Here is a 12,370-nt window from a genome sequence, read left to right as displayed (position 1 = left end):
TGACGCTCCGCTTAATATTCCCCTCTATGAATGTGCGTTCCACTCGTGTACCGCTCATGCTCACCGGAAAAGCAAAGTTCGCTCAAATAACGCGCAGAGGCCTGAAATGCTCCAGGAAAGCTCTTTTCATGCCGAGCTGATCAAAATGACCACAGCTGATCACAGTTGAAAGGCAAATGGCTTTGTGTGCCATTGTGAAGGTGATTAGCTACACCTGATTGAGTTTAAAAGTCATTTTTAGGAGGGGGTGATACTTTTTCCAGCTCAGTGATTCTTTTTTTTTTTCTGACATGTTGGTGTTTCACTTGGATGTTATAAGTTGCACGGAGTAAATACAGCTGGATAAAACAAAAACTGTGACCGTCTACATTTCAGGCTGCAAAGCAACAAAATGTGATTATTTTAAAAGGGGGTGATTCTTTTCTTTACCCACTGTACCTTGAAAGCTGTAGGAGAAGATGGGAATTTTGGTTTTGGATTATTAAGCCAACATAATGTTTGATGTTTGTTCCCACACTTTATCAGAGATGATCAATACCTGCTGCCTCAGTTTGCCTCCACCACTTTTCAAATTGTTTACCCCTGAATGCTGCTTTTACAGTAGACCACTAACACTACATTTATTCACTGGCTCAGCAACAAAATGTGATTATTTTAAAAGGGGGTGATTCTTTTCTTTACCCACTGTACCTTGAAAGCTGTAGGAGAAGATGGGAATTTTGGTTTTGGATTATTAAGCCAACATAATGTTTGATGTTTGTTCCCACACTTTATCAGAGATGATCAATACCTGCTGCCTCAGTTTGCCACCACTTTTCAAATTGTTTACCCCTGAATGCTGCTTTTACAGTAGACCACTAACACTACATTTATTCACTGGCTCAGTGGGTATGGAAAGAGCTAATTAAGTGTTGGATGTTCTTTGTTGGGTTGTTGGTGCTGTCATAGCTCAAGCAGATCTACAGGTACACCTTTTGTGTGCTGGGTGTTGATGGTTCATTGGCTGGTCAACATGAATACGGGTGTTTTCAGTTCCTCTGTTGCCTCTGGTGTTTAAGGAGGTATAGGCTGAGAGGAGGAGGAGTATTTTCAGCTATCTTGTCAGGTTTGAATGATTTTCAGTGACCTCATCTCTCAAGGTATCATTTGGTCAACAGGAAGCCGCCTCCCCCTCCTTCCTCTTTGAATGAAACAATGGATTTTAAAATGTGAACAACATTACCTTACACTACCATTCAAAAGTTTGGAATCAGTCATTTGTTTTTGAAAGAAATGAATAGTTTTATTCAGCAAGGATGCATTAAATTATTCAAAAGTGACATTTAATACATGTTACAAAAGATTTGTTTCAATGCAGTTCTTTTGAACTTTCTTTTCATCAAAGAATCCTGAAAAATAGAAAAAGCTGAAAATTCAGCTTTGCCATCACAGGAATTGATTACATTTTAAAATATATTAAACTAGAACAGTTATTTAAAAGTTATAGTAACATTTTACAATATTACTAGTTTTACTGTATTTTTTATCAAATAAATGCTGCTTTGTTGAGCATAAGAAACTTAAAAAAAAAGAAAAAATGTATAGACCCTAAAATTTTGAACGGTAGTGTAATAGCATGACTCTGAAATGTTTGATTTATTGCTATTAATTAATTTTATAAATTGACATCAAATCTGTGCAATTCATGAATGAGATTTAATATTGTATATTTTCTTAAAATGTAAAAACTCTCATTGTGGTTGCATGAATTGATTTGATCATTCAGTGGCCCACAGAACTGAATTTTTCACCTCAGGGAGTAAATCTCACGTTTGAGATAATGAATATCAATCTTTCACCAAGTATTAATTATTTAGCTGATTAATTAATATATTATTTCTTCTTTTTTCCCCTTTCTTTTCCACTTCTCTTGTTGTCTCTCTCTGTCTATCTTCTGGTTGTTGGCCAGTGTGGGGATATGGTTTCCTGTGTGTGACAGTGATATCTCTGTGTTCACTTTTCGGGGCGAGTGTGGTTCCCTTCATGAGGAAAACCTTTTACAAGCGGTTGCTGCTGTACTTCATAGCCCTGGCCATTGGTACTCTGTACTCCAACGCCCTCTTTCAACTAATCCCAGAGGTAGAGTGGACACGTGGGGGAAACGGGTTTATAGACGTGTGCCACACAACCAGACTGAAGACCGTTCTAATTCCACTCTATCTAGAGTTCTAGATTTTAGAGTTTATATGTCGAGTCTGGCATTTAAAGGAGTTGTTCACTCAAAAGGAAACTGTTTAAGTTACTTACCCACATGTCGTTCCAGACGTTATGTACAGAACAAATGAAAATATTTTATGCAAAATCAAGAAAACGTTGAGTTATCTCTACACATTTTTAGGTTTTATCTTTCTTTATGCAAATTATTTATTCTATTTGTCTTTCCCTTATATTCTTTTAAATATGTTTACTTTTTTTTCTATTAAACTTGATTTATTTATTTATTAACTATTTTATGCAATGTCCAAACTGCTGTTTTCTGTACAATAAAAATGGATTTGATGAAGATGTTTATTGCAGTATAGCAGTGACAAAGTACATGTAGTATCTTGGGTTCAACGGAGTCGGAATGAACCCCAAACATCCTAAACTCAAACCTTTTATACAGTTACAGTTTGCTTCCCTTAATGTAAATGAAGTTGCTCCTTTCGTAACAACTGTATGCTAATGAAGTTCTGACACCCCATTGTCTTGAGATGGTTCTCGGTGTCCCACACCCATTCCCATTCTACAATTGGTTACCTTTTGCTCATGATGTGATCATTCCAAATGGTGCAGAAACAACATAACTGTTGACTTTCTTGTCCTCTGTAATAATTAAGCCATTTTGGGAAAGGAGCATGATCAAACATCTGTTGTGGAGTGGAATCTGAGTCGGGGCAGACTACAGTTTCTTACACTGTCAAGCTCAAAAAAGGACATAAAAGTATTAAAATAGACTAGTTTAGACTCCCGATACGCAAATACTTACAGTACATAATATTTAGTGTTTCCTGAAGCCGATCAATAGAAGTTGGTCGGTGTGACTTTGAATCATTCTTATTGTATGCGAAATAGCAGATTGGACATTGTGCAAAAAAAAAAAGAAAAAAAGAAATCTATTTTTGTGTTCTAAATAATAAAAATAGTATGTTTTGGATAGGGATGTAACGATTCACTCAACTCACGATTCGATTCGATTCACGATTTTGATTTCACGATTCGATTCAATTCACGATTTTTTATTATTTATATTTTATTTTTTTTGCAAAATGAGATTTAAGACAAATTATAAATTAAATGTGTCCTTTTATTATTGCTTGGACAAAATGCTGCACATTTCTTTGTGAAATTAAAATATAACACTATAATAATATACTAATATAGCACTTGCATTATTATTGCTCTTAACTATTTTCGATGACGAAATAGAGCAAAATCAGACAATAGTGTTATAGTCCGACAATGTAAGTCACTTAATATTAACTTCTTGTTTATTGAATTGTATTGTATTAAATCAGTATCACATTTACACACTCCCTTAAAAATCATTAAAAGCTGTCACTCATCTTAGCTCATCGCGGTCTCACATTTATAATCAAGGAAGCTCTCTACACTGCGCAGTGAATCTCTTATTTACACCGTCTACACTTCGCTTATGAAAGGATTCGTGAGATATGTGTGTGATACATTACTCAACGCTGCAAAAACACGTAGAAACCTTTGAAGCTCCCCTGAGCGCAGTCACAAGTATGATGATGATCGGGTCAGTCGCACTGGTGCTCCTAAAAATTTCATAGTCGCACGCAGTAGTTTTCAGTCGCAAATGCAACTGAAATAGTCGCACTGTAGAGCCCTGCATCTAAACTTTTCTAAAGACAGCAAGTTCCCCTCAGACATGGATTCATAAACTACCCCTAAATGAATCGCGATTTGTTTAGCATCTCAACCGATTTGAATCGTCACATATTTGAATCGATTTTCAACCGGCTCGCGGTTAATCGTTACATCCCTAGTTTTTGAACAATGTGAGGGGTGAGTAACTGATGACAGAATTGTCATTTTCAGGTGAACATTCCCTTTAAGCACACATATAAGTCTTTCTGGCCTCAGTGGTTCTCCCCAGCTGGAGGCCTAGAAAATAGAGTAAACAACGATCAGTAAACTTTGTATTGATCCATAGAAGAGTTCTCACTGGACTTATTATAATCATAGTAATGACCATTTAATGTACTTTTTTGAGGCAAGATGTCATGGAACTGGAGCACACATTTAAGTTTTACATTTATCTGACTGTGAACTGTTCAAATGTATTCTTATAAGTGAATGGCCCAATTCGTGAAAAAAAAAAAAAATTCATAATACAGCGGTGAAAAGCCAAACAAAATGGGGGTGGGGGGAAGCCCTGAGGCATTAATGAACTACACTAAGACCCCATCTAAAATAAATCCCATACTCACTCTTCTTGACAGCTTGTAACCAAGTGTGAAATAAATGTGAAGAATACGGTTTTAAAAAGCCCAATTGATTGTTTCTGGTGTCTAGGAGAGTGATTAGGGGTTTGTATTTAGATTGTATGTATTATGTACTCATTCAGTCTGCTAACACATATGCAGCGTTCTCTACTGTTCAAAGGTTTGGGGTCTTATGTGAAATATTTTTACTATTTAAAATAACTGTAATTTATTCCTGTGATGCCAAAGCTGAATATTCAGCAGCCATTTCTCCAGTCTTCAGTGTCACATGATCCTTCAGAAAATATTACAATATACTGATTTGATGCTCTGAAGGCATTTCTTGTTATCAATGTTGAAAACTGCTTTACTTTCTTGTGGAAACTGCTACATATTTAATTTTTTAGGATTATTTTATGAATAAGGTTCAAAAGAACAGCATTGTAGCAATATAAAAGTCTTTACTGTCACTTTTGATCAATTTAATGCATTCTTGCTAAATAAAAGTATTATTATTTTTGTATCTTACTGACCCCAAACTTTTAAATTGTAGTGCTTTTCAGCATTCTGTGCCTAATTTTATGTTAATAAAAACGCAAGTTTTCATGATTTGAGGTTAATAACAAATGCTATATTATTTTATATTAGTTTGAATAAAGTAGTATTTGACATCTTAAAACATGCTTTTTTTCTGTATATAGGCCTTTGGATTTGACCCCATGGAAGATTATTATGTGCCCAAGTCTGCTGTCGTGTTTGGAGGATTCTACCTGTTCTTCTTTACAGAGAAAATCCTGAAGATGATCTTAAAGCCAAAGGACAGGGTGAGCTTGGACTAATGATCTGTTTGCGTAAACCATGAAACAGCTTTATCTGACATTGTCATTGTGACATGGGTTCCCAGTGACATCAAAAAAAGCACAAGGAGGATTTTACTTTTAGAACTTTGTAAAGTTCAATCTCATGAAGTTTTGCTTTGGAATGTGTGAACTGTATGTACAATATGTGCATGTCTGGTTGTCGCTCCTCAGGGGCTGCACTATTCATTTGTAGTATTCTTTGAAAGACAATTTGAAAAAGATGTTAAAAAAGGAACCTAAAAAGCGTAAGTCATAAAAATACATTAACTGTTTTGTTGTAGTCTGTAATGGTTTGGCCAGAGCCAGCAAATCATTTTACATGAATCAGAAGATTTATTATTGAACTTTTTGCTTTTGAGATTGTAATGTGTTGTAATGCAGCACCCTCTAGTGAAGAAATGTCTTTGCAAGCTTATTTACTCACGCTCATTTTTTCTGCTTGCATTTCTTATCGAATTGTCTCTTGTGTTAGGGGGGGCATGGCCACGGCCACAGTCACTTTCCTTCAGAGCGCTATGCCAACTCTAATGGTGACTTGGAAGATGGTGTGATGGAGAAACTGCAGAATGGAGAGGCTGGAGAAGCATCTTTACCCAGAGTGGAAAGTGATGCCAGAGGGCTTGGAGAAGATGACAAAATGATCAGCGCTGGGCAGACAGTACAGGTGAGGAATAAAAGAAACTACAAATTTCAATTTGCTTAAAAATATTTTCCAGTTCACAAAATTATTTAATATTTGAGAACAAATGTGGTAATCTGTCGTTTCAATTAATTGGGCATAAGTGACTCTAAGCCTCACCCACAATTATATCCCTTAAAAACAACTTGAAATCAAAATTGACCCTATTTAGTTCTGGCATGTTAATGTCATGCCAGTATTACTGTAATTATGATTTTCCAGCTTGTAAAAACTTTCCAGATCTTGGTTGAATTTATAATTACAGCTTGGAAACTCAATTTATGAATGCTCTGACTTTTTTTCATTCATCTGTGAATAATGACTGATGACGTCATGTAAACGAAACCAAAATATAATGAATGTGCTTCAAGAGCATATAGATGTGAACAATAATATAGTAATTTTGCTGTCATCAAAGCCAGTCATGTTGTGAGAGTTGCCATAGAAACACATTTTTCTGAGTCTGAGGACGTGAATGGCATCTCCGAGTTGTCTTCTTATAATTGCCATAATTTCAGGACAATGTAAATGCGACATGATTCATCAGCGCGTTAGGTTTTTGAAGGAAAAAATTGTTTTTATAACTTTCATTAAAATGCAACAACATCTATATCGAAAACAACTTGTTCTTATCAGAGCTACAAGAACCCTGCAGAAGCTAAAAGAATATGTTTTGTGATTCAATCAAATTCTAATGGATAAAATTAGTACCAGACTACATTATATCACTCTCTCTATATTAAGTCATTCAAAAATCAGATTTAATGTTGCAGACATCAAATGCATTGCCAGTGTTGTTTCATCTTATTTTGGGTGCTGTTCCTCTAAGGTTACAAATAGAGGTATAAAAAAAAAAAATCTAAATAGAAATCTTTTGTAACAATATACAGTAAGTCTTTATTATCACTTAACATATACATGCTGAATAAAAGTATTAATATCTTTCAAAGAAAGAAATAAAAAACAATACTGACCTCAACAGTGGTGTATATTGTTGCAAGTATTGTAAAGTAATTGTACAAGTAATTCTGTTCTTTTTAATGTTTTATTCATCAAAGAATACTGAAAGTACCACAGGCTTAAAACAAATATGAAGCAGCACAACTGTTTCCAACATTGATAATAAATCAGCATATTAGAATGATTTCTGAAGGATCATGTGACACTAGACTGGAGTAATGGCTGAATAAATGGCATTTTACAATATATTCACATAGAAAACAGCTATTTAAATTTAATAAAATTACACAATATTACTGTTTTTACTGTGTTTTTGGTCAAATAAATGCAGCATTGGTGAGCATAAGAGAAAAGTCTTACTCCAGACGTCTGAATGGAAATGGATATTTACTGTATACACTTCTTCATTTTTCCTGTATTTGTGTCCCTCTCGCAGGACTCTCAGAGTTCAGGTGGTGCTGGAACGGGTGGATGTTATTGGCTTAAAGGCAGGGCATACTCTGACATCGGTACTCTGGCATGGATGATCACTTTGAGCGACGGTCTGCATAATTTCATTGATGGTTTGGCTATCGGAGCCTCCTTCACTGCTTCTGTGTTTCAGGGCATCAGTACATCAGTGGCAATTCTGTGTGAGGAGTTTCCACATGAGTTGGGTGGGTATTACTGACTCTGTTATACGATCAATCAAAAATGGCCTGTAGTCTACATGACTGTAGTCTGTAGTCATGTAAATGCTCTGCTGCATCTGTGTGTCCAGGTGATTTTGTAATCCTGCTAAACGCTGGCATGAGCATCCAGCAGGCACTCTTCTTTAACTTCCTGTCAGCGTGCTGCTGTTATCTGGGCATGGGCTTCGGAATCCTGGCTGGGAACAATTTCTCTCCTAACTGGATCTTTGCTCTAGCCGGAGGCATGTTCCTCTACATTGCACTGGCTGATATGGTAAGAATGTGATGCTGTTCATTTGCTGGCTTTAAATGACTGGGGGGGGATTGCGTTCATTTTTGTTGATTCCTGAGGGTGAGTTTCTATGATCAGTGAAGTGTAAAAGAAGTGATTACCAGTGCTATTGCAGGGTTTCTGCAAGCTTTAAAAAGGTCTTAAAAATTCTTAATTTACACTTCAACAATTTAAGGCAGGGGTCTCCAAACTCGGTCCTGGAGGGCCGGTGTCCTGCAGAGTTTAGCTCCAACCCTGATTAAACTCACCTGAACCAGCTAATCAAGGTCTTACTAGGCATACTAGAAACTTCCAGGCAGGTGTGTTGAGGCAAGTTGGACCCCCAGGACTGAGTTTGGAGCAGAAAGTCTTAAATTTAAAGTCATGGCATTAAATGCTGCTTGCACTGAAAAAGAAAAAAAAAAAAAAAAAATTGTCTTCCTCAGTATTTTTGAAAACAATTAACTCTTGTTTTCTGAGAAATTAAACAAAATTAAATGAGTTTATTCTTAAAACACAAACAATATCTGTCAGTGCAGTGTGAAAATTACTTTTCTGTTGGAATTAATTTGACTTTTCTAAGCCCATTGCCAGATATTTGTTCTTCACATTTCACAGAAAACAAGACTTCTTATCATATGTAATTTTGTTTCTCAAGTAAATGTACCTTGTTTTAAGAGTCTTTAGAGATTTGCACTGGAAAACAATACAAAAATTCATAATTCAAATTCCATCTTCAAATTCTAATGTTTGGGAGCAAAGGTGTTTTGCTAGCTTTATGCAATTTTTTTGTAAAACGATTTAAACAGTTGAATTAAAAAGAAATTGTATCTTTAAAGGTGACACATCATGAAAATCTGACTTTTCCAGGTTTTAAGTGCTATAATCAGGTCCCCGGTGCATCTACCAACCAAGGAAACGTGAAAAAGATTAACCCAGTAGTTTTAGTAAGCCTTTTTCTGCAAGCGTCTGAGAAAACGAGCACGTCTGATTTCGCTCCCTTGGTGACGTGGCAAAGGGATCTCATTTTAATATTACCGCCCCTTAATCTGTAAGTTTCAACCCACGGCGCCGTCATTTGATTTCGCAAGCGACAACGGTGTACTAGTGTGCTTCTACTAAATACTGAGCATTTTTCAGTTTTTCTTTTTTAATAAATCTGCAAAGATGTCAACAATTCTGTGTTTTTCTGTCAATATGGGGTGCTGTGTGTACATTAATGAGGAAAAAAAATTAACTTAAATGATTTTAGCAAATGGCTGCAATATAACAAAGAGTGAAAAATTTAAGGGGGTCTGAATACTTTCCGTACCCACTGTATATAAGAAGTTTAAACTAATATGGTTTAAAACACGATTTCAGCGCGATAAACATTATAATCGGAACCAAAACAGATGTTTTTAGCAGGTCCAAGCTGTAATGGCACAGCTTTATTCTGGAAAAGTTGGAGGGGAGCAGCAGCTCATTTGCATTTAAAGAGACACGAAAAACAGCGTGTTTCTGCTTCCACACAAAATAGGCATTTTCAAAATGATATAATAAATGATCTGTGGAGTATTTTGAGCTGAAACTTCAGACACATTCTGGGGACACCAGAAACTTATATTAACAAAAATATTAAGCAGCATTGATAAGTGTCTTGAGGATCAAATCAGCATTTCTGAAGGATCGTGTGACAGAAAAAATGAAGTAATGACTGATGAAAATTCACATTAAAATATATTAAAATAGAAAAACGTTTATTTTTAATTGTAATAATTTTTTACTTTCTTTTTTGCTGTATTTTTTGATCAAATAAATGCAGCCTTGGTGAGAATAAGAAACTTGATAGCTGTCTAACTTGATAACTATGAAAACAGAGAATGTCATTACTCATGTGGTTATCCCAAAATTGATGCTGTTGATTTTATAATTTTTTCTTACAATCCATGTGACTCCATCTTCCTTTGTTCCTGCAGTTTCCTGAGATGAATGAGGTGAGTCGTGAAGAAGAGGAGGCCGGAGGAAGTGGATCTCTGCTAACTTTTGCCATCCAGAACGCAGGGCTGCTCACTGGGTTTGGCATCATGCTTGTACTTACCATTTACTCTGGACAGATACAGCTTGGATAGCAGAGGACCTAAATACAAACTCAGACACTAAAGGACTTATCTCAGCACCTGGACTAAAACCTGAGACCTACTGGGACCTCCAGACTTTAATATGAGCCAGCTGTGCTGGCTTGTTTTAAAACGTTTGCCCAGCTGGACTAGGTCATGACATAAATTGAAATGTTTTGGGCATAGTTTGGGCTCAGAGTAAACCCTGGACTGTTTAAACGAGGCTAGAATTGACTGACCCGTGAACTTTGCTTTAGATTCATCCAAAACCTGGGACCTGTTGATGGATGTGGTACCATTCATCTAGTTTAGGCCTTCTCTGGTTCCTTCGCCTCAGCTTTAGGACACAGTGATGTCTCTGTACCGTGTGGATTCTCGTTCCCCAACATATACATCTGGGCATTTTTGTATTGATTTCTAATGTTCTCATTATTTAATTTTTATTGTGTTTTTCAACAAAATGTCTCTTTCCCTCAGAGATGGGCCTTTCTCGTAATCCTGACCATGAGATTTAGAGTATTGTCCACTAACTGATGAGTAACATATGGGATGAAACTTGACTCGTTTTACTGACATTTAAAGCGACATTTAAAGATGTAAAGCGCTTTGGGTGTAGAGCGATACACAATAAAGCGCTATATAAATGCATCATTCATTCATTCATTCATTTAGTCAAATGTAGGTTGTTTCCTATGCTTCATACCAAATGTTTATTCAAAAGAAAAAATCTAAACCATTAAAACAAAATAATACCCCTAGGTTTTTCCAATGCTTAGGGACAAGACATAGATACAGTCTCACTAGTTAGCTGGCATTCATAATTCTGCTAAACTGAACGTCATGTAGGTCACTTTAATCAAAGGTTACTGTGCACTGTTGCACAAGTAGGTTTAAGTTTAGATACAATACAGCGTCTGTTCACAGATTGATCGTTATTTAATTTTTCCCCTCAATGTCATTCCGTAATGGCAAGCAAAAACAGTAAACGCTTGAAACAAAAAGGCACTAATTCTTTTTTTATTGAAGGTTTTTATTTTACCTCTTTAACAAAAAAGCAGAGACCAAGGTTCTTCTAGAAAAATGTCTTCTAACTTTTATCTTTTCATTTACATGACCAGAATAAGTGGCGCATATTTTCACAAACACCCTCCTATTATTTGTACTTTGTATAACTTTGCGTATTAATTGACAGAGAAAAATGAACACACCAACCTCAATTAGTTATAATTGCCTTTAATTATTATGATAATTACTCTTACAAAACTCTATAAAACACCTATTTTCCACATGCTTTTGTTTGATCTGAATGCCGTACTCTTCATAATTTAAGAAATAATTAGGAAATGTAGGCAAAATGTGTGCATAAAGGTGTTGTAGTGTTTCTGTAATAATATGATCATTCCTCTACATATAGCACTGCAGCACAATACTTAGAGCTCTTTGCTAACTTAGCATCTAGACTGACAGAAATCATTTTGAATATCGTTGGATTTAAAGCTGAAGTGTGTAATTTCTAAGGCACTAGTTTAGTCAAATGTTATTGCAAAATGCAGACTGTTTTGAAATAGATTGCCTGACTGCTACCATTGGTTGCCATCCCAAACTCACGCTATTTGTTGAGCCAGTCTAAAATATTTTTTTTCAAATTCAGTGTTTAAACCTTTAGGGATAAAATCACCCAACAAATGACTTGCTTATAAAATGTATGTCTGCTTATTAAGATGGGATAGGAGAATAAAAAATAAAAAAAAATTTATATTGAAAAAATGACACTTCAGCGTTAATGTTTTAGAAGTCAGTTTTAGAAGTGAAATTTAGAAGTCAATTCCTAATTTTAAAGTCAGCTAGTAATATTATACATGATCTATGATACAGGTGTTGAATTCCTATGCAGCAGAATATAATTTCAATGGTTAGAACAAGCTATGAGATTATTCAGAAATTGATCTTACAATTCTGATCAACCTTTGCTCACAGTAGATCCCTTGGTATCACTTTTGTCTTCCACATAAAATGTATTTTCCATTATGCTTCCATTGCTTAATAGTCATGCTATATTCGTATCTGCTGTTGCACTGCTAGTTTAAAGGTGTAACATACAGTACATCAGTTGAACCTGATCCCCCAGTATGCTGTTGAGCAAATAGCTAATAGATCATCATATGAAAGGTCATTTTAGCTCTGTATGAAGTGAACGTGATAAGGTCTTGTGCGTATAGTCAACAACAGATCTGAGTGTAACTTACTATCAGCGTAAATTTTTTTTAAATGCCCCTTTGTTTGTTAAGTTTATGTAGTTGCATTCAGCTTTGTGTGCAGCCATTGTTTCAGCTGGCGTCTTATTGCACACGTTCTCTGAAG

The 12,370-nt window shown here is 35.7% G+C and overlaps 1 protein-coding gene across 4 annotated transcripts in view; it reads left to right on the top strand.

The window, feature by feature from the left end:
* The window catches only part of slc39a14 (solute carrier family 39 member 14), a 19,610-nt gene extending 7,877 nt beyond the window's left edge, over nt 1–11,733 (top strand). For 2 of the 4 annotated variants that reach the window (XM_016572830.1, XM_016572833.1), the window contains exons 2-7: nt 1,949–2,118; nt 5,171–5,293; nt 5,802–5,993; nt 7,405–7,624; nt 7,729–7,913; nt 9,869–11,733. In XM_016572830.1, coding sequence (XP_016428316.1) covers nt 1,949–2,118; nt 5,171–5,293; nt 5,802–5,993; nt 7,405–7,624; nt 7,729–7,913; nt 9,869–10,021 — 1,043 coding nt within the window. In that variant the 3' untranslated portion in view covers nt 10,022–11,733. The remainder of the gene's footprint in view (nt 1–1,948; nt 2,119–5,170; nt 5,294–5,801; nt 5,994–7,404; nt 7,625–7,728; nt 7,914–9,868) is intronic. The other 2 variants (XM_016572831.1, XM_016572832.1) reach the window with 1 other exon arrangement.
* Nucleotides 11,734–12,370: the final 637 nt, after the last annotated feature.

The sequence above is a fragment of the Sinocyclocheilus rhinocerous genome, unplaced genomic scaffold, assembly GCF_001515625.1.
Source record: "Sinocyclocheilus rhinocerous isolate Xijiao unplaced genomic scaffold, SAMN03320098_v1.1 scaffold352, whole genome shotgun sequence".
Classification (NCBI taxonomy): domain Eukaryota; kingdom Metazoa; phylum Chordata; class Actinopteri; order Cypriniformes; family Cyprinidae; genus Sinocyclocheilus; species Sinocyclocheilus rhinocerous.
The sequence above is the reverse complement of the archived record's forward strand: the minus strand, read 5'-3'. Positions and strand labels throughout refer to the sequence as shown.